The following is a 23,353-nucleotide window of genomic DNA, read 5'->3' as shown; positions in this document are numbered from 1 at the left end:
TATGGTAATAATTTTAATTTAAAAGATAACTTGTAGCGCAACGCAAATATTACTTTTTTTCATTTTATAAACAGAAAATATGAAAAATTTAATTAATATACAATAAGGGCTATTAGAACCTAATAAAATAACGTATGTTATAATTACAATGCTTTATTACATTACACATAAACAATGTTTAAACATTTCGACCTTTTTCCAAAAGGTTCTCTTCAGTGAATATATACAAAACTTACATATGTTAAACATGTATAAATTATTATATTTATGCATAAGCCTATAGTGATCATAATTATATATTGGTCCTGATGTCCGTTAATTCAACTTCACTCGTCACAATACCATCGTGCTTAAGAGAATTTTCAATATTTTCGGCAAAAACGACAATCAAGAATTTGGATAATCATGTACATAATGATTAATCATCAATATGATATGAACATTATTGCACTAAATTTTTTAATTTATCGATTTTCCGATCAATAATTATCGTGTGACATTTCACAAACGTATGTTGTATATACGTATACGTTTGCACTGAAGAGGATCGTTGGAAAAAGGTCGAAACGTTTGAACATTATTTATATGAAATATAATAAAGCATTTTAATTATAGCATACGTTATCTTGTTAGGCTCTAATAGCTCTTATTGTATATTAATTGAATTTTATTCATTTCATATTGAGCCGTAACTCATATTATTCTTAATTAATAATATGAAAAGTTTTGTATTATTTTATAAACAAAATCATATAAAATTTTTTCATGTTTCAATAGCGTTGAAAAATCTATGTCAATAAATTATAAATTATATAAGTTTCAATATATGACGGATAATAATTTTTTTATTTCAAGATTAATTTTATTAAAAATGAAATTTAATATACGTAAAAATGTTATTCTCAAATTTCCACTCTCATACAAAATCACTATTCCTTTCTGATTGTATATCATCGATAATAGGTAATTCTACGAATTGTATTATTATTAAAAATCACAGAAACTAAAACTTCTATTTTTCAAATTTAATAAATTCGCAAAGGATATGTTTCAAGTGGAAAGGCAGATCTCTCGGGTTGTGAAATTTATTCACGTTCATTTTTGATGTATGTTCGCCTACCGCGCAAGATTTAATACGAAAGTCGAAGAGACTTAACCCCTCGGAGTACCGACGGGTGTACGTCTCCTGGGCGTTCATTTAAATTCTTGCCGCGCCGGCAGCAACTGTGTTGAGATCCTTCCTATGGTGAATGCATTGTCAAAAATTATTCAAATGATGAAAAGTATTATAAATAATTTTATATTATTATAGTTGTACGCTGATCCAATAATTAAATTTACAAACATATTTTTTCTTTTCTCTCTCTTACTAGAAATACAGAAAAAATACGCAAATATATATATATATATATCTGTTACATTTCACATAAATTTTGTTCCGATATCGAGTAAATTCAATAACTATTTAATAAAAGATAATCCTTTAATACACTGAAAATGTCAAGCGTGATATTTTTTGTAGATATAGAAAAACAATATTGATATTTTTGTTAAACTTCAAAAGAAATTATAAAATGTCATAAGATATATGTCGATATATTTTTATCTCGATTTACGGAAAAAAATTAGATCCCCTAAGATTCTAAGATAATACATACTCGCTTTTGTTATTCACTTTTTCATTGTGCTCATTACTTTTTTTCTGCCATCTTCTTTCTCTTCTCCTAATGAAAAAATTACACAAAAAGATGCATATTATTAGTATAAAAAAAAGTACTGGAAGTACTAGATTTCCATTTATATTTCTTTAGCTCCGTAAAAAATCAGTCAAATCCAAATTACTAATCTGAAAAGTAAAGACTTCAAGCTTTAATCTATCTATTTTTTTAATCATTTCATTATGATTATTTTTAACAAAATTATTCTCTTGAAAATTACCTATTTTTGGAGGAGAGAGTAAGTAATCTCTTAATTTTTTGGAATAGTGTACATTTGTGAATAAAAATGTACGTATGTAATATATATATAAATATAAATGTGTGTGTGTGTATCTAATTATCATTTTCTTAAATAAAAATTTAAAATTAGTTACGCATTATACAAATATATGTATTTATATTTTAATAAATGACAAATTTGCCCCTTATTAATGATAATGTGTGCCGCATATATATATATATATATATACTACTTTTTTTAAAAACAACTGGACGAAATATAATGCAAATTACGAAATAGTTAACGTATTGCGCACTGGCGGTAAGCGAACTTTTCATCCAAACGAACTTGCTCGCCACGAGTTCGACAAACGGCAAAGTTCCGAGCCTGTGGTAAATCGAGGCTCGAAATGCCGTATAATTCCGCGCAACTCACGAAAACCTTTCATCTCGCGAGGAATTAATTTATACGAACGTGTTATCGGATGAAGCCGAACCCTTCTTCCAATGCTACCCGGAGGGTTCATGATGGAATCCCTGACTGAATTGAAATTGTTCGCGGATGAAATTCCCGAGGTGTGTTCTCGAGCTTCGGAATCAAGCCTTAACAAACTTCAAATAGAAACGCGAACGGATGGCCTAAACTTTGCCCGGACGGACCGGACAAAATGCGACGATCGGAGAAGAAAAATTGCCACGACCATCCCTTATTCACCCGAGGAATTAGCGTGATTAATTAAGAGGTCGCTTTTTGTCGCTTGTATTTAGGTCGTTGAGTTGATCCGAGTGCTCCTCCGCACTTACTGACGTACGCCCTTAAAAGGGCTATCTAGCTGAGCAATGTGCACTCTTTGAACGTCATGCACTCCTTTGCCATCGATAATACGCTCTATGACAACGGACGGCAATGCTTAATACCGTACAGTCGTAATCATAATTACAATAACGACATTAAACTGTGATATTAGTGATATTATCCTTTTTCCTGTCTCTCCAATCGAAGAGAACATGACTCTTTTACCTATATTAAATTTCATAATATGCGCGCAGGAGATGTTTAATATCGTATGACTACAATTTTAATTAGAGAGCCGCTCTAATTTTGATTGTTACATCAGTAATTATTCAGAGCCGCCCGTTAATCACGGTTGGATATAATGGTGGGCAAAGGAGTCAGCATTTTGAACGTGGTAATGTCAAATGTGACTGGTCAATATAATGGGTACATCAGGAAACGATTCTTGTATGTTAAATCTCGCCCAAAGAAAGATTTCTTTCTTTCATACCCGTCTCCATTCACTACATGTACTTTTACATTTTTCCTCGCTGTTACATTAATTTATCGTGCTCGAGAACAAATTGCAATCGGGATATACGACCGCAAATGCTATAAATACCTTCATTCAATGCGTATGAGCAGGCACGTACAGTGAGTGAGAACTTTAAACACGGTGCCTTCTACGTGATTGCAACCGCCGCTCCAATCACGAGCTAAGAGAACATCGTTGATTCTCGGTTTACTGGTGTGCGTGCCGACGATGTTACTGTCGATATGAAAGTTTCGCGCTCTTTTCTCGTGGGAAACGAGATCGATGTTCTAAAAGAGACAGCTATATTTGATGGTCCCCGCGAATTCCACTGTTCTTAATGAAGATGATAATTTCGGCTTTTATCCGATAATTTGATTACTCCGTTATTATACCAATTTTGTGTTTTAGCTTAACAATCATCATCAGTAACTGTCTTCGTGTACGATTTTGTATGTATACACGTATAATATATTGAATAGGTTATTTAAAGTGAAAAATAGAGCTAATTTAAGAGAAAATGATTCTAATGTTTTTGAAAAAAAGTAATTTTAAAGAAAATATATTTGAAATATATATGTACATATAAATTGCGTGAATTCGAAAAGGACATTTAATGGCTACAGTATTTCTTGTAAAATATTGTCATTTTTAAATATATTTTAATTTGTGTGTGTGTATGTGTTTAATAATGTTATATAAACAATGATTAAAATATAACGTAATTTAACAATGCAATATAAATGTATGGCAGTATAAATTTCAAGCGCTCTAAATTTACATGGTTTCCAACAATATTCAATTTAAACTAAATAATCAAGTTCTAAATAATAAAGATAGGCGGGATATCTGTAAAATAACGTGGTCGCGTTCACAGCGCGGGCCGCGCTCGCATCTGGAGCACTGGCATCAAATATCAGAATAAACCATTAGCTAAAAAAAATCCCATTTAAAAGAAGTCGCTATTAATTGCTCAATTGAATCGTTTGCAATCTAGAAATCTATCAATCGACGTATCAATTATACGATACGTTTTACTTTATCTATTTACCTTGTGGGGACCGTGGACCTCCGCGAAAAGAAACATCGAAGGCTTACAGCACTCTTCTCTGTCTTCTCCTTTCCTAATACGTGTGTACACCTCACGTACTTCCCCAGAGAAGAAGGTTTGAGAGAGAAAGAAAAATAAATAAAAGCAAAAGTGACAATCGACCTGCAAATTTAGATAAAAAAAGAAAAGGTGGTCTCGAAATCGCGCGCGAATGAGAGAGAGCTTCCTCTAGCTTGCAACGACACGCGAACCGCAACGGCCAAGTGGCGCAACTGAACTCAGCTGAACCGAGTCGGAGCTTAAATTACCGAAGAGAGAGAAGGTGGCGAGGGTGGTAGCAGCGGTGGTGGTGGTGGAACAGAGGGTGAGGATCGCGTCGTCTCTTCGCATCGATTTGCTGGCTGTGGCGCGCGCTTCGCTCTTCGCCAGCACTCGCGAAAAGCTCATGCACTCCAGGAAAAGCGCGAAACAGGAAAACGCCGCGAGCTATCTCGCGAGAGAAGCGCGCTCTCAGATTCAGAAATTTTTTTCCCACACGATGTGGCGCTCAAATATAGTTTATGTTACGACTCACTCTTTTTTTGGAGAATTGAAACTTTCCGGAAGGAGAGGTTTTCAAAATACTCCCTTGAGTATATTGAGACCATCAATTTTCAAGAAATTGCTTTTAGGATCAAAATTATCTGGCTAGTAACGATTGCAAACGCTCGCGCGCATTTCGAAATTGTAATGCGTGATTTAAAAAAAGGGAGAGTGAAAAAAAAGAATATTATTTTTTAAATAAATTACTTTGAAGAAAAATTGACAGCAGATTCTGCTCGATTTCTATCTCCGATTCGTCAAGTTGTTTAATATTTAAACAACTGTTATTACATCGTTTTTGTTTTATAGAATTAAACAATATGTAAAAATTGGCATTAAACAAGAAATCTCTTAATTATTTATGAATAAAGGTCTCAGATAGTATCCATTTGGAAATGTCCAACTTCTAGTCAAATATTTAACTCAGAATCGAAATAAATAATTATAAAGATCAGTTTTAAATTGTATAAAACATAGGAAACGTTGCTTTTTTCGTTCCGTGTTACTTTTAATAAGAATCGAAAACGTGTATACTGTGATCGGTTCTGAAGATAGTATTATCTCTCAAGCGCAGCCAAAAGCCTCGCAGAAGAAGGGCAAGAGAGTGAAGGATACTCGAGACATTTTGTTCGAAATAAATACTACCTTTTAGAAAGTACTAGTGGCACAAAACTAGCAAACTACAGTACGGTTATATCATGCAATAAAAGTTACAATAAAATTAAATTAGAGCAATATGAGAATTGAGGAAATCGACGAGTGCGATACAAGGATCGAAAAAATTACAAGAACATAGGAATGCAACGGATAAAATCTGATGAAAAACGATCCGATTTCCAAGCGACTTTATTCATTTACACCACATGATTTAAGCGACATTATTTATTATTATATCTTTATGAAATATATCGTCGGTATATTTCATAAAAATATAAGATAACTGAAATAAAAAAATAGGTCAATTTTAAATTATATTTGAAAATTGAAATAATGGAATTTCTATGTTCTAATTAAATATTTATATTAAATATTTTTATATAACATACCAAAATATTAAAAAATATTGAAGTTACTGATTCTAGAAGTGACATTTATAAAAAATTTAAGTTAGATAGTAACTAGAGTAATCTGAAATAAAAAATAAATTTTATGTTCTTATTCGCTGTCTGTTACACAGCTGCCTGTTTACGTAGAAAAATTTTGATATTTTTCCAAAAAGTTATAAACATTAAAATTTCAAAAACGGCAAAAAAGGCAGTTATTGATTACAAAAATAAAATGGTCTATCGTGAAACCGTTATCAAATAAAACGGACAAAAATTTTTTTCAAACTTTTACAGAGACCACTCTTTTTTGCGAAAATATTGGTGGAATATATTCGAAATATAATATACGTAAGATTTCTTTGAATACTTCTTGATGGTGCTTTTAGCTAACCAATAATTATTAATTCCAGTAACAAAGTTCCAGTAACAAAATTCGCCACGTAAGTAGAAAAAGATCCCTACAGGGAGAGATACTCTCGATTCGCCTTTTCTGAAATCAGCGTTTTCTGAAACGCGATCTCAGGATGCTCAGACCCATGTTTATCGTCGATATGCTTCAATCACTATTCGCTCGTCATTGGTATGATCGTTATTTCGGCACTCATACTCCCGACTGAAATTCCCGTACTAATTAGGATTTGAAACTCGCAACGCGATTATTCACCATTTGGCAATAATATTCCTGATAGCTGAAGGTTGTATTGCTATAATTCTTCGACGAGCAACATGCCAAAGTTAAAATACCTCGAATAAAAGTAACAGTTAATGTTTAAAAATTCGAATTTTCAACATTAAGAGACCAACACTATTTTTTCTAGAGATATATTTTCGTTGCATATCAAACAAAAAGATAAAGATCAAGTTCCTGTACAAAACAGCGCATCTCAGCTTAACTTATCTCATTAATATACATTGAAAGTTATACGTTATTAGTACATTAACTTAATGCACATAAAAGTGAGTTGATTATCGTGCGCTTGATTACACTCATTACAGAGACCGGCAGTGAAGAATCGTACATATACCAAGATTTAGCGTGTGTGATTAACAATTCAAGTTTATAACTTTATTATCCTGTTTTCGAGCGCTTCATTAATAATTCGGCGAAAAAGCAAAAACGAGAATTCGCCAGGGAGAAGAGCGATTTTGCGTGCTTCATCTTGCAACGACCTTCTATTCGTCCTGCGTGACACGCAAGTGATTGCGTTATCGCGCGATGATGGTCTGACTGAGAAAAAGAAAAATATATACCTAACGAAGATAAAAAACGACGTTGGTAACGAAATAAAAATTCGCACGGAAACGAGTGGCACGAAAACCGTTCGGGTTTCTGCTGTCGCTTCTTCTCTTTTTTCCCCTGGCGCAATGAGGACAATATATCGAGGATTTGGATTTTAACGATTTTTCAGCAGTGATGTTTTGCAGCAGTTTGCTCTCGGTGTTGAGCATGTCCTAATAAAAAAAATAAAAAAAGCGGCGCCGACTATGCACTCTTGTCAAAAAATTTATACAACTATTTTACACAAAAAAATATTACTTTAATATTTCCTTTCTTATGCTACACTTAGCGATACACTTGAAGTCTCAATGTAACGTTTTAATCAACTAATTAATAATTTGAAAACTCAATAATAAGAAATAGAAGTAATGGCCAACAATTTAAAGATATTAACTATAATCTGATTTTAGTCTCAATATACATATATACAATATAATTGAAGCAATGGAGAAGATGATAGCCTTTGGTATTTTTATGAAATATTAATGCTTCAATAACAACGTGACGAATGAATCATGCGTCTTTTTCTCATACATTTATTTCTGTATTTTTATTCGTACGCAACATCTATAAATTTCCTACTCCTAAAGTATATCTCGTGTCATCAAGCACAAATAATTTGCAGCTAGAGATTTCACATAATCAGATTTTACTTTTATGAAATTTGAGTTTAAAGCTTTATTACAAAGATTAATATAAAACTTTCTTATAAAGTTTTATAACATAATATCCTGATTAACCATACAAATGATTCTAAAACTTCCTGTATTTAAACATGTCGCAAGTGCGAGCTCACGAATGATAGAAGCAATTATTCTTTCATTTGCAGTTACTACTCATCAGCGAAACAATCCGACAACTTGATTCTTGCCATTATCGGTGTAACCGAGTACCCGTCTGCTGTAAATTTTTAATTAAAATATTCTCCTTCAAGAATCCTCTGAGATCTCAAGCAAAGAGATATGAAGGTCTTGACGCGGCAGATCGTGGATCCATTTAGAAATTTTGAGTCTCATAATAAGAGAAAAAATTCCGAGGAGGCATTGGCGGGGTAAACTGGCGGGGCAACAGATAAAAATAGTGAGAACGACGAGTCGGCCATTGCGGGGAAGACCAATATAAATCGAAACGGTTTCCTTATCTTCCATAACCGATATCTCATCATTTCTGTGGAAAGGCTAAGGAAGGTCGAATTCTGACATCTCCCGCGGCGAGCACCTTTCTACAGTAATGCGTAACTGCACATAGGGATATAAAGGGAGATTTAGGGGTTTATCTTCCCCCTACAAGACTCTTGATCACATTTGTCAAAAAGGAGGATTTTGTAAGAAGCGTCTTTCAATCGTGAAAGCGACTCTTTTTATAATAACTTCTTTTTACAGTAATCGTGAAAAAGAAAAAGTAAGAGTCACACAAAAAAAAGACCTATATAAAAGTTTCTTCCGTATTGTAACAAATTTTATTTAAGATAATTGAGAATTGCAAACTTTTCATTATTATTATCATAAAAGTTAATGAAATTACATAAGAAAATATTTAACAAATGAATACAGAGGGTTTTTAAATCACCGGATGTTGTTTTCACTAAGATTTTTTTAGTCAATGTACAATCGATTTCTCTCCAGCAAAATAGAAACGCATAAAATAAAATATATCTGATTAACTTTTAAGAAAGGAAAAATAAATAATAAATAATAATAAAAAATAATAATCTTTAATTAATTGGAATTAGAATTTATTATAATAAAAAATCTAAATTAAAAAATTTAGTTATAAAAATGAGTGATGTTAAAAATTAAAAAATTGTTATAAACTATCGCCTTCAAGAGTCCTTGTTAAAAAAAATTATTATCCCTGTATTGGCTGTAAAAAGCTGCGATTGAAGAAAACATTCGACGTTTCCGAGATTAATCCTGTATTATCTTATTTTATGACGCGTTTATTGAAGTTTCTCGCGATTGATTGATAATTCGCGCATTAAAAATTTCATTCAGTATTACAGGGGAGAGTGGGTGGACGAGGTGGTGGCGATGGTGCGAAAGGGGTGAGAAGAGAGGACTTGTACTTCTAGGCAGGCTGGTTAGGGGCGCTACACCCTTGCCAACATGGCTGTCGCGGTCTGATACTCCGCACGAGTCATCACGCATCCGGATATCTGTGCCACGTCTATTTACCAAGAAAACGCAGCGATTCGCGCGAGCGGAAAAATCACGTGAGTATAGAGGGTAGTGGCAAAAATCCCGCGTCAATGCACATTCGTGAATATCAAAATCCACCCTGGAATAACGTTGCTGAAACGAAATATTCGCATTGAACGGTACGAGTGTTATCCGACAAGGTACAGCTGCCCTGCGTGGTGTGTATGTGTATGTGTGTATATATATATATATGTATGTGTGTGTGTGTGTGTGTATGTGTACGTTCGTGTATATCCCCATATCCTTGTATGTACAATTGCGTCGGTGTTTCGAGACGCGTGTCTACATCGGCGATCAATAAAACGATGGCGGAGAGAAGAATATTTTGACACAACGTGCGTGTACTCTTGCGCCCGCTAAAGACAACCCCGACATCTCATCATCTACGTGCCATGTCGTTCGATATATATGCTCGCGCCCTGTTTGCACCCTTCAACTGCATCCGTGCGCTATCACCTCCCACGCACTGTCCCTTCCCGGAAGTGATCATTCTGCTCTGGCGTTATCCGCTCGCCAACTGTATATCGCCCACGAGATGTCGCGTCAAGGGGGACTGATAACGTCGTGAACGTTTCCTCGTTATCACCCACGTCGAACAATAAGTGGCAAACGTCTTGGACGTTATGATTCAAAGGGCCAACGTCTTGGAAAAGTTAGAGATCTTAAACGTTTCATTATATTTTACAGTTTTTCAATATAAAACGTAATAAAAGACAATATTACACGCACACGCAGACACGAAGTTATGATATTGTTGAGGACACGTGTGGCAAAAAGCTAACTTAGTTTATCTATCGATATCCTCTTAGCTCGTAGTGTTCGCATTTTCAATACTTTTATGAGAGTTTCATGCCTCACTTAAGATACCAATTAAGGTTCTTGTTTAGAGTTATATTTTATTTCGTTAAGAAACACGCACAAACCTGACCTAAATAGTAGCAGACATCTTACTCATCTAACCATCAGTAAAAGACGCAAACTTCGTCTTCTTTGGCCCTCACAGTATCGGCTTACAACGGCAAATACAATCTCACGTGGAAATATATACAGGGCGTATCGGAATCTTTCGCTTTTTCTCTAATTGCGAATTCGCTCAGAAATATCCGAAGTCGATCTTATAAATGAATTAAGATTCACTGGCGAACGCAGCTGCAAGCTTGTGCAGAATGAGGTATTAAGTGGGATCGCGTTGTCTCAAACATTGGGTGAGATATCCGAAGTAAATTAAAATTAATCGGTTCGCATATTTCATTTGCTTTACCAAGCTTTACCAAGTAAAATTGATCCTGAACATTTGAATTTTTACAAAATTTGTTATTAATGTATCATTAAAATACGGGATTTATTTTTATTTATAAAGAAGATTGTTAGTAAAAAGATTCCTTCCGTAAATTAAGATTAAAAACTATCGTGGAACTAACGTTACACCTTATACACATAACACGTAGATAGTCATCGCGACATAGAGGCTTTCTCTACGAACGTCGAAGAGTGTCACGGTGTCACGTTGTGACAATGACGAAAGTGCAGTCAGAAATTCGACGAATGACTCGCAAAGTTTTCAGTCCGAAGCGATCGAAAGCATCTCGCGAGAAAACTTGACGTGCTTTTCACCGAGATATCCAATTACAAGCGGTAATGCATCCTCGATATGTATTCTCGACACGTACGATGTAGGTAGAATAGTACAATACGAGTGGTGCATCAAAGATTCTATACGGATATCTCGACACAATTGATTGATAAAAAATTTCTACATCCTTGCTCGGGATGAATTTTTTATTTAAGAAAAGAATACATATACTCTCTAAATTTCTTGGAGTGAAATATCACTTCAAGAAAGTGAAAATACAGCCATTTTTGGAGAAGAATGAAAATATTTCACTTCTCGAAAAAGAATGACAATTTTCACTCTTTTTAAGTGAAATTTCACTCCAAAATAATATGGAGTCAATCCAAATAAAATATATATACACTAAAAGAGTCTCACTGTCAATATATCGAATTTGTGATATTTCTCAATTCTCGTCGAGTTACGATGAGGTATCAGACTTTTAAGATAATTCATAAATGTCATTATTAAATATTAATATAATTTTATGTAATGATTAACATTTTAAGTTCCCAAATTATTTTTCTCAAAATCTTACGATACAAAAAGAATTTTGTTGTGCATTTCTTTATTTATTTTTATGTGAGAGAAATTGCTCCTATTTTTTTTTCTTTTTTTGGTGCCTTTCTGTATACAAATACATATAGAGAAAAACTTTTTTTTATTAAAAAATGGTTTTGATAAATATTTTATTGTGATTTTTTGAAAATTATTAATTCCAGTTCAACCTTTGATCGAATTAAAGTACACTTTTGAAATCGTATTCTATATAGAATTTTTCCAAGTATTGTTGAAAGAAGCAAATCTTATTGAAGGGATGCCATCAAACCACCATCTTGCTTGATAAAGTTGATACTCTCGTAGATTTTTCTCCCTAGAGCCCTTTGATGATGATATGTATCCGCTTTTTCACCAAGAAATATCTTCCTATATACTCTTTGATAGTAATCAAAATTGCGACAAAATTGGTTGGAGAATCGATCAATGGTTTCTTCAGAAAAGTATATACTACAACATATCAGTTACAGTATTTGCAATTCTGTCAATATTTTATAATTAATACGATCACCGCGGCGTTTCTGTTTACATTGCGCAAATAACACAAAATTGCATAAATTTATTCGCCTGACTGGAAAAATATCGTAAAAGTTTCCTATAATTTGATGGCCAGTTTTAATGGCCGCTTTTATCACTCTTCTGAGACGTTTTAACGACTTTCTTTTTTACTACTCTATCACATTTATTATTCATACGTTCACTATCTGCTTCAATTTAAACGCGCTGTATTCTTAAGAAATTTATGGTTGGACGAACTTATAATTGACGTTGAAGCATAATTTATATATATGATGATAATGAACAGTATCTTCAAATTTGCATATTGAACAAAAAAGAAAATTTATTTAAACCTTTGTCTAAATATTCTTATTCAAATTTAACTCTATATTTCATTCACAAAAATTTTTACAAAGATTTTTAATGATTTTCAGAAATTATTATTATAATTATTATATAATCTCATATACCTAAAGATTATATATTTTTAGAATAATTACTATTTTAAACATTAACAAATAATTTTTAATTAAAAAAAGATTAATTTTATCTATTTTTTCATTGTATTTCATATCTATTTGTATTGTATTATATGTTGTAGAGAAAAAAATTTATTATTATTTAATTTGTCTTCACTTTTATCCCTAAAATGATGATGCTAATGTTTATAACAAAATTTAAGAAATTTTGAAAATGAAACGCTTGCTTCAATTAAATAGGCTAATTAAAAATAAAGAATTAGCATTTTATATTTCACTACAAAATAGCTAAATTTATATTAATAGAGATATAATAGAGACGGCCATTTTCAAACACAATATTCACTTGGCTTCGCGATCGATCATGTAACTTATGCGGTTACAATTGTTTCCATTTGTTAACATATTACGTCAGCGTGTTCTCGACACCCTACAGTCCGGAGACGCGAAAAGTTTCAATAGAGAGTGTATGTTTCATCGATGGACGAGACATAGGTAAATGATGTGGCGAGCAATGGCGTAACGTCTAACAATGTCAAGCATCGTTCGATTGTTTCAGAACAGTTTGCGATATTTGTTGCTTGTTGGAAACACACGAGACGTTGATATTTTAGAGGACCATTCATCGAGATGACGGTTAACAGGGATTATTATGGAAGACTCACGACATCCGATGTTCGATATCTGATATTCAATAGAAAGATTCGTTTTTCAGAGAGAAATATCTCGTTCTAGAATCTATAGAAAGCATGTTCCTGCATCGAATATCGTAATGTTAAATATCTGCCATACATAATGTGAATTCTCCATTACACATACATTTAACAATGAGAAACGTCCGCCATGTGCGTTCGATTCTTACTTTCCGAGAAACCTTCGTATTTTGATAAAAAAGAAAATTACCATTCGTATATCGAATTTGTAGTATGTGGGTTGAATAAGGAATGAATTATTAGTAGTGTCACGTGAAAGTTTTAGAATACCCCGAGTGCGATATTTCACTTGCACTGCACAGTTGTCATTAATGCACTGTCAACCTATAGGAACACCGAATGATCCAAATCCACTAAAAAATTTTGCAATCGGATGTCACTGGCATTCCATCGCCGCCGGCGACACAATTATCTCTTACAAAATACGATCCGCGTTGAAAACTCAACTCGATCGCGGGACTTCCCATGGGCATTCAAACCGCGCATTCGTTTCCAAACGACTTTTATGCTACGTCAAAGTGTTGACTGTATTGCTTCTGGCGTGCCAGGAAATAATAGTGCCGGGAAACAATGGAACTTTTATATTTAACGCTCACATGTTTGACGCTAAATAATGAAATAATTCCATTATATTAACAAGTCACGCCACTCTTTTTTCTCGGCCCTGAAACTCCTGCTTTCTATTTCGATAAAGATTCCCGTAAATGTCCCCCTAGGGCTTTTAAAACCACAAGACCTCGTTTACAAGAGAGGTTTGACAAGGACGCGCGCGTAGGATTGGGAGAACTGACAGATAAATCCTTTTTCGCGTCTCCCCTATTTGATACATTACAATCAACCGGAAGATGATGTCGATTAATCATTATACAACAGACGAACAGTAATCACCTTTGTAAATTATTTTTCGATTTGCGCTTGATGGAATATTCATGAGGTCCTGACAGTCTCCGTTACTTGAAAAAGTTTTAATAAGATCGCACAATACACGTCACCCGTTAAGATTTTTCAAATAATTCACGCGTTTTTTTTGTAAAACTCGTAATCCCGTATTTACATCTCGTGACAATATAATGGAATAGCAACGAATAACTACCCATTTGAGAAGCAGCGTATTAATAAAAAGATTTATTAAGTGTAATGTATTTCTTCTGTTAACCCTAATTCAGTATTTGTGCCGAAAAATTTCTTTATTATGGTATTAACAAATCTAGTAATTTAAATTAATAAATATATTTGCTTAAAATTAACGTAATTGTTAACAATTTGTTTTTTCATTTTCAAAGTTAAAATCCGAGGAATAAGATTGTATAATATACTTAAAATTATGTGAAAAACATTTGTTATAAACAGTTTTTCATATCATAGTTGAGGAAAATGTTCACTAAAATATCGATAAGAATTAATATTATTTCACAACGGATTATTTAGCAACGATTAATTCAAATTCTTTATCTTGATAAATCAAATTGCTAGACGTTTTTAAGAAAAGATTGAGCGTAAATTACTAGACATAAGTAGCATTCTTCTTGCAATTTTCTTCAGAAATGCCAGCCAAACTGTATGGAAAGAAAGTAAAGAAAAGGAAAATACAAGCGAGAATATTGCGCACTTACAAACGTGCACCTAGCAAAACTGAGATGTAAACACGTGGAGTTACCGTAATGGAACGAGAAAACAGAGAAACGAGTGAAAATGCACCGAGCGGAAGACAGACGCGACTCCTAGATATACACATATAGAGATTGCCAAGTAAAGAGAGAGAGAGGGAGGGAGAGGGAGAGAGAGAGAGAGAGAGAGAGAGAGAGAGGGAGGGATGAAAATGGTTGATAGGTACCCCCTGGACAGGGATGAAAATGGCAAGGGGTGGATGAAGCCAAGCGAGAAGGAAACTAGGACGAGAGGTGTTGGCCCAGGATGGGAGTGCGTTGGTACTAGCTCGGGCCACTGACACGCCGTCCAGTCCTGCGCAGGAGAAGGGGGAGGGGGTGAGAAAGAAAGGAGCGAGAGGGTGGATGAAAACGCGTGGATTCTCGCCTCTCTCACCAAACGGTGCAACCTACTTTGTCGCCTGTTTCATTTGTACGATAAAACGTCGCCCTATCCGTCTATCTTATCCGTTGAACGGTGATTTCTGTCCAGATGGAATTTTTCATCAGAGTTTTACGCTCGCCTGTTTGTTCGCACGAGTTATATTTCACATTCCGATTAAAACTTAGCTATGTTCCACGCGTGCGACGGAGTTTTTTTTTTTCTGTATGAAATTAAATGTTTTTGATAATTAAATATCCACGGAAATTAATTGATTATACGGAATGAAATAAGCAAGTTTCTTTATTCCCGGTGTAACTGTGATGTACAAAGCTTCCGTTAAATTTTCTTAATCCTCCGTTAAAGTTAAGTTTGAGAAGCCTAGTAGTTTCCTCAAGTTCTCGAATACTTTTAAGCTCTCGCTATCTTTCGTTCGTGCGCGACGGTCTTCGTACTTTCTTCGCAATCGCACGCTAAGGATTGTAATTCTAGCGTTACGTCTCCACGTGCTGGAGGAGCGGGAGGAAAAAGATTATTTCAAGAGATGCAATTCCGTTGCAGGGAAACGACACTGTCCAAAATGCCGAATGATCTCCGTCACTCGCCAAATCTCAACAACAGCTGCCGTTTATGGCATCTCGACACGTCCGGCCGCAAATGGGTTTGTTCCACTTGCGAATACGTATCGGAAAACCGTCCCGTACTATTGTTCTTGACTTTGTCAACCGCAAGGATCCGGTGACACAATTTGAACATCGATAGGAGGTCTGACCTTAAGTGGAACTTACTTCGTTTACGGGAGAGATGCGATGGATGATTTCTAGTCTTTATTAGCTTATCGATTTATCTGGCGGTTTTGCTCCAACGTGAAGACTAGCACTTCAATCTTCTGTGTTTATCCCGGAAACTTGCAACATGAAATTCGGAATCTTGTTATCCTTCATCCATCACGTTCAATAACGAAATTCAGTTAATTAATAACGGCTTCAACAAATTCAAACAGTTTGGATTGAAATACCAATGTGCCCATATGATCTTATTAACAACAATGTTTTAATAGTAATTCCGAAAGCTGATTTTTATATTTTATTTGAAGCAGAGAGAACTAACGGCGATGGCAAATATTATTTTCACGCGTCGCGCCGCATCAAATCGAAATGATAATATCGAGCGGCGCAACGTGCCAAAATCATCGTTCGAGCTCGTCCTCGATTCCACCGACCTCTCCTTTCCGGAAGGAGCTTAAGGGCGGGGTAAGCTTCGCGTCTGTAAAGTCGGCCGCAAATGCACCAAGTCGAGTGGCGGCGGTACGTCGACCGCCAATATCCGCAAACTCGGTCAGTAGGTCAACGACAGATGCATCCGGTGCAGTTGCGTGATCTCGCGGGTATAGAGTAAAGTTCTCGTTCCGAGAGAGCTGAGTCACCTATTTCAAACTAAAAAATTTCAAGTTGTTATCAATCAAAAACGAAGTTTTTCATTTCTCTCCTCCATTTTACATTCGGATCCGCGCGCGCGCGGATATTGATTTCCAATTTCTTTTTTTTTTTTTTTTTTTATACTTTTCGCTTCTCCATTCGGGATCTCGCGTTCTTGTCAATTATTACAAATTCATTGAAGTTGACGTATCTCTCACTTCTTTCTTTTCAACGTGTTGTTTACATAAAATTCTCATATTAAATACCTCGCAGACCTTGTGGCAAACTGTTATTTCAAAAATTGGCTGGGACAAACATTTCACTTTATATCCGCGAATCCTCGAATTACTCCGGCAAAATGGCTTCTTGAAAAATCCATCTCGCGATTAAATTCGCAAATGAAAACTCGTCCTCTTCGTAGGCCACGAGAACGAAGAAATTCGTCAAGCTGGCGCCGTTCAAGCTCCGTTTCTCGAAGATGCTGAAATCGCGCAGTTCCGGCGATAGTCGCAGCAACAGCGTGGAATCCGAGGAACAGCAGCGGCAAATTAATCAGTCGTTGCCGTCAGGTACAGACGAGTTTGCGGATGCACCCGAGACGGAAACGGACAAGAATTGTTTGTCGGTTAGGAACGAGCAAACAATTCCCAGCTCACCTCCACCCTCGTACGAACACGTTCTCGAAGAGGTGAGTGCGTTCCATACCTCGGATCGAAATTTAATTGATCGTTCTCGGTACGGACTATATACCATATGGGGCGACTAAAAAAATAATATGGTCGACATTCACGATTGCGTCAATCGAGAACTGTTTACGCGATCCGAGTTCAGTTTCAAGGATTATGCGCGTAGCGATACGCTCGAATAATTCTACCTGGGGTATATCGCGCGGAATACAAAACATGCGGCACCCGAAGCGAGGTCTCGACATCCATGACAGTTCACTGATGGAAAATGTAACGCGCGGGATTAACGAACATACACGTGGACTGCGTAGTTACCTGCGATCCGCTGTGTGATAATTCGCGCCACGTTGTCCATACATCGCATTGTAACAAATAGTCGCGTCACACGTACAGCTATAGCCAGTAGCGATCACTTGTCACAGGCTGTATTCTATCAAAGCATTTCACTTACGCGTACAAAATATCGCTTCACATAATTTCTTATTAATAAAAAAATTCGAAATTTCGGCAGCTCCCGAAGTTCATCTTTCGCCCTCGCTCTATCGCTTTTCCATTTCTTCTCAATCATAAAAATATTATTATTTAGACACGAATGGAATCATCGGCCATTGCACTACGAGAAGCGAAGGAGGGAAATATGGAAAAGCAGGTTCCCAGTAACGAAAAAAGTACGGAGGACTCTGAAGATGGAGGCGACGATGGCAGTGGCGGTCCAAGAGGTGGGGACAGAAAAGCAGCCAAGAAAATACTTCATAAATCGAGCAAAGAATTCTACAAGGCGATGGCAAAGCAGTGGGGCATAACTTGCAAAATGAGCGATCATTGCAGATGTTTGGATTGCCAGGTATATTTGTTAAGTCTCTCCTATTAATCGAGATAAAGTTCAGATAAATTCCAGTCTCGAAAATTCTCCGAGTTAAAAAAAGTAAATTGGACCGAGATTAAATCTTACATTGCAAAACTGATCACTTTGTCGCTACCTTTGATCCCAAATAATAGGCTACCATTTCTGTGTCCATCTACATATACATCTAATATCATACGTATACGATAGTGAGATAGTGAGATAGTCTAGAATGCTTCTCATTTGATGACAAAGTCGACACAAGTGTCGTTCTATCTTTGCTACTTATTGAATGCTTATTGAATTGCAAGGAAGATAGAATGATGTTTTTATTCGACTTGTATCACCAAGTGAAAGAAAGCCTTTCAAAGTCCGTGATTGTATCGATACTAAACTATGTAAACGTTGCAAATTTTTTGTTCCCAAACAAAACTGACAAGGAAAGGGAGAGAAATTGAAATTAGAATGATTGATTGAAATAGAAATAATTTTTTGTCGTTGACTCGCGATTTCACATATTTAAAATTCGGAATAGTGCAAGCTTGTGTGTCACGTCATTACAAAACGCGTTCTGTCGCAGAGCCATTACTTCGACTGCGACTATGAAAAGGACGAGCAAGCAAAGGGCGATGGCGGCCTTAGCGCCGGTACGCCGATGTTCATCTCCGAGGTGATGCATGGCACCGCCTGCGCCCTTCTTTAAATCGCCGCATTCTTCCGGTTTCGCTTCTTCCCTCGACGGGAAAGATGTCTACCTGACTACATACGTAGAAAGACGTCTACCTGATTACACGCACAAAAACGGGAATCAGCGCCTAAAGAACGACGGGGGAGCTTCATGCATTTATATTCTGTACAAGATACGCAATGTCACGGGTGAGACATCTGCGTGTATTTCAACATGAAAGAGAGAAAGAGAGAAGCTACTTCATGCGCGCGATGAAATATAAGGGAAATATCGTACGCTTTACGGCATACAAAGATGCGAGAATAAATTATTTTGAGATTAGACTACTAAGTCTGTGTACACAAGAGCACGTCAAAGACAACCAATGTTTAATTGCGCTGCTCTTATACGAAAAGGAAACAAAGGGAAAGTTCTTGCTTCTTCTTTGCGTAAGAGCTGTTCGTCGGGCATATAATAAAATGGAAGGAGATACATTTGAACAGTACACAATTTTGAACAATTTGAATGTCGCCTACCAATAAAAGGTTTTCAACATCTTTTTACGCTTTTGAAAATCTCTTTTAAGAACCTAAAGAACACTGAAAATTTTCTATTGCCATATATATTTAAATTGTTTAAATATGGCCTAACATTCAAATGTATCCTCATCTTTTTTGCAGACTTATTTTTTCAGCATTCGATGTAATATGTCATACAAAGAACGTTACAAAGAGCCGTATCAACTAGCGCAACGTGCAAGGCCACTTTATGGTAACATTGCGACGGAAGTCGTTTATCTTTATCATGACTTAAAGATTTGTTAAGAATGGTGCTTCAAGATTAAACGTAGAGAGCCATCGATGTGCGCTTTATAACTGTCAATTGCATTGCACTCGTTCCAGTTGGAGTTTTACGACAGAGTTAAAAGAGTTATAAGACATGAAGAAACAGATAAAGCGCCTTAATTCGATATTCAATTATCATTTTTTAAAAACATAATTGATTAATTACAAAATTTTTTCATTAATTTTTACAATATATCGAAATTTCCCTCTCGAGTTTTAAGAAATAAAAACGTAAATAGGATAATATTTAACCTTCCGGAGCTGACAAAATCTGTAACACAGCTACTGGCTAAATTTGTAAGCCTCATTTAATGTAAAGGCAATGTTATTTAAAAGGCACTAATTAAGAAACCAAAATAACATAACTCATATAACAAAAAAATGAATACTAAATATATCATTTACACTGCTACAAATTTAACTGTTTAAATTCTTGACTTTATTTTGAATCTTTATACATTAATTTATTGATAGCGTCACATGCTTGGCTGTTTGATTCATTTTCAAAGTTTCGTTTTTGCCCTCACATCTTTGGGACTTTCATAACCATCCAGCCTTGAAACTCTCTTTAATGTTTACCCGGAAAACATGAGATTATCGTATACTATGTATTATATAACATCGCTGAGGATGACTCGAAGCAGAGCCAAAACGTCCGATCGTTCTCTGATTATTTTTAATTCAAATATAATACATAACTTATAATTTACACATCGCTTACTGCGCTGTACTCTCATTGCTAATTATTATTATACATTTTTATATTTTTTACAGATATTTTAATAAGAATAATCCACACACAACAAATGTATATCCATTTGTATAGATGTAACATAAAGAAAATTGAATTGTTTAACAGAAATTTATAATTGAGTAAATTCAATAAATTCATCATCTATTCCGGAAGGTTAAACTTTATTACTCTTATTTAGTGGCTTAACATATTATAAGGAAAGAGAATCCATACCAGAGCATGAAAAAAATCTAATAAAATTCTCGTATATGAGCGCAAAAGAATCAGTTATTCCATTATTGGATGAGACGCGGGATTCATATATTCTCCTGTAAAAATTCGATAAAAATCATTTTACGTCGAAATTCTTTTAAACCGGCTTACGCGTTCAAAATACGTGTATTTTCCATTATCCTCGTTGTGTCGAGCATAACAATAATTGCATCGACAGTTGTACGACAGCAATTACATTAACAGTAATTACATTGACAGTTGTATGAAACTGCAGTTTCATGTCGCGTTAGATCTACATTGAAGGAAACCCGGAATATACGATTTTTATAATAATCGGCCTATTTCCAATTACCGTTTTTCAACGCGCGAAATTATTTGTTCAGCGTTTGGATCTTTCGAGCCTGTACACTTTGAACTTCGTAATTTCATTGTAAAACGCTTTTGGTATTACGTATACTGTGTCGTATACATATCAAGATTCTAAATTATACTACGCGAATGCGCCGACTTATCCAGACTTATCGTCGAATGTAGATCACTACCAAATAAAACAAGGTGTTTTCCATATTGTTTATGCGTGTCAAGAGAAACTAATGAATAATATACTCGCGCCGAAAGAACTCCAATCCTTCGTAAAGTTCTTTTAAAAGGAACGAGTGTTGGGAAGTGCAAAGACCTCTTACAGTTTTCTATCGGGGAGAAAAGTAGTTAAATAACTAACATATGTTAAGTGTAGCGATTTTTCCGTGAAGATACGTTCGAAGAAATCGAAAACTCATGAAACACATGAAAGTATTTTAGATGAGATTGTCGAATTCGCGAGCTTGACGACGTTAATCATGGACCCTTGGAGGGCAAAGTAGTGAGACGGTGATCGAAAGGAATTCCAGCGAAACATAACACACAGTACCTGCCTACACTTGTTTTTACAAGAATCATTTCTTTTATATCTCACAGCGCGGAAGGGAGACAACTATACGCAGACTATACACGATATTGCCGTACTTCCTTTTATACCGAATATCCCCAAAATATTTGTATTCGTACTTCGTATCTAATCTTAAAACCATACGAAGTCTTTTAAAGAGTTATCTTTTAAGTTTTGCGACTTAAGAAAATAATAAAACGCTACAAATTCTTAATTCTGTTATTTGGAAATGTTGTACAGACATTGTTTATTCTTTACAATCAATTTTAGATGAAATAAGTCACTTATGAATTAAATCAAGAAATATTTAGTCTAAAAAATTCTGTAAAAGTATTTAAATAAATTAAAAAAATAATGTTTTATATCACATATGTATATGTATATAATGTACATATACATATATTATATATCTTTTCTATTTTTAATATTTTTTGTTAAATTTCAGTTTGTTATTTTTATTATATGTTTTTGCTAAATTTAAATGTTTCATTTTTATTATATTCTTTTTTATATGTTTCCTAATGAAATGTAGTATCCTATTCTTTCTACTTAAATTACATCTTAATCCGTGATATTATCTTTGATTTTTCTTCTTCTATTTACTTAAATTTCCATTCTTACTTATCTCAGAAAATAAATACTATTATCTTGTTGTTTACCGTTGAGATGTTACTCGTTCCACATATGGTCGAATCTTAACAATTGTTCGGTACTCGATTTCAACATGGCGAGATTCTTTTCTTTTTTCTATCTTTCCTCTTAATTCCAAATAACCGCACATTTTACAGCTGTGAATTTTGATTCTCTTCTAATATAAATCATCCCTCTAATTGTTAAATTAATTTCCCCTGTCGATATAATTTTTTATATGTATTTCAACGAGAATGTGCTCGTCTTAGGAACAAAAATCAAATTTACGCGATGTTCGTGTAAATAATTTTCTAATACAAACGTGAATAATTTTCTAATGAGCCATTTCTTCATTTGGAAAGTTGGAATGCGAGTGTCACCGGACATTCGTATACATATATTGCACATCGTTCGTCTGTTCGTTTATAGTATAGTACAATATATGTATCTCTTGTGTGTCTGTGTGTGTATGTACGATACAGAGGCAAATTAGAAAATAATAAATGAAGAATATATGTACGATCTCTGGGATATACAAGAGGAATATTAATGAATTGATTAGATCGCGATGAAGGACAGCGACGTGACTGCTTAGCGTTACAATCGGTGCTTCCGATTAGCCTTATTATTACAAAGTTACTCGCTCATTGTCGAGTAAAATATATTAGTTGCATGGACGAATCGCTCAGTTATTCTTTTAATTTTAACAATCATCATTTCTATTTTATACATATACTCTAAAGGCATGATGAATGAAAGAGCGTCGTTAATTATTTAAAATATTTAGAATGATGAAATATGAAAAAAATGTAAATAAATTGTTCGGATTTCATTTACGATTTAGTCTAATTACTTTGGAGTTTATTTTTATTCAGCAAGAGAACTTTTGCAAGTGAGTTACTTATATCGGTTTTTGTTTTCTCTTATAATTTCTAACATAAAATATTTTAGCAATGCTAAGACGCGCATGATCAGTTAAGAGTCGCTAATACCTTTATATTATATAATTCTCAGTACTTCATCTGTCTGCAAATATTTCAAAAATGTCAGACAGCAAATCCACCTAAGACAAATATTTAT

The 23,353-nt window shown here is 34.7% G+C and overlaps 1 protein-coding gene and 1 pseudogene across 1 annotated transcript; one reads left to right on the top strand and one right to left on the bottom strand.

The window, feature by feature from the left end:
* LOC108756448 overlaps positions 1–23,353 on the bottom strand; it is an 80,639-nt pseudogene that overhangs the window by 42,908 nt on the left and 14,378 nt on the right.
* LOC108756447 lies at positions 9,322–19,387 on the top strand. Its single transcript, XM_018500269.1, has 4 exons — positions 9,322–9,414; positions 17,128–17,394; positions 17,979–18,236; positions 18,817–19,387. Exons 2-4 carry the CDS (start codon positions 17,185–17,187, stop codon positions 18,937–18,939), a joined length of 591 nt encoding a protein of 196 aa, XP_018355771.1. The 5' UTR covers positions 9,322–9,414; positions 17,128–17,184; the 3' UTR covers positions 18,940–19,387.

This window comes from Trachymyrmex septentrionalis, unplaced genomic scaffold (genome assembly GCF_001594115.1).
Source record: "Trachymyrmex septentrionalis isolate Tsep2-gDNA-1 unplaced genomic scaffold, Tsep1.0 scaffold127, whole genome shotgun sequence".
Classification (NCBI taxonomy): Eukaryota; Metazoa; Arthropoda; class Insecta; order Hymenoptera; family Formicidae; genus Trachymyrmex; species Trachymyrmex septentrionalis.
The sequence above is the reverse complement of the archived record's forward strand: the minus strand, read 5'-3'. Positions and strand labels throughout refer to the sequence as shown.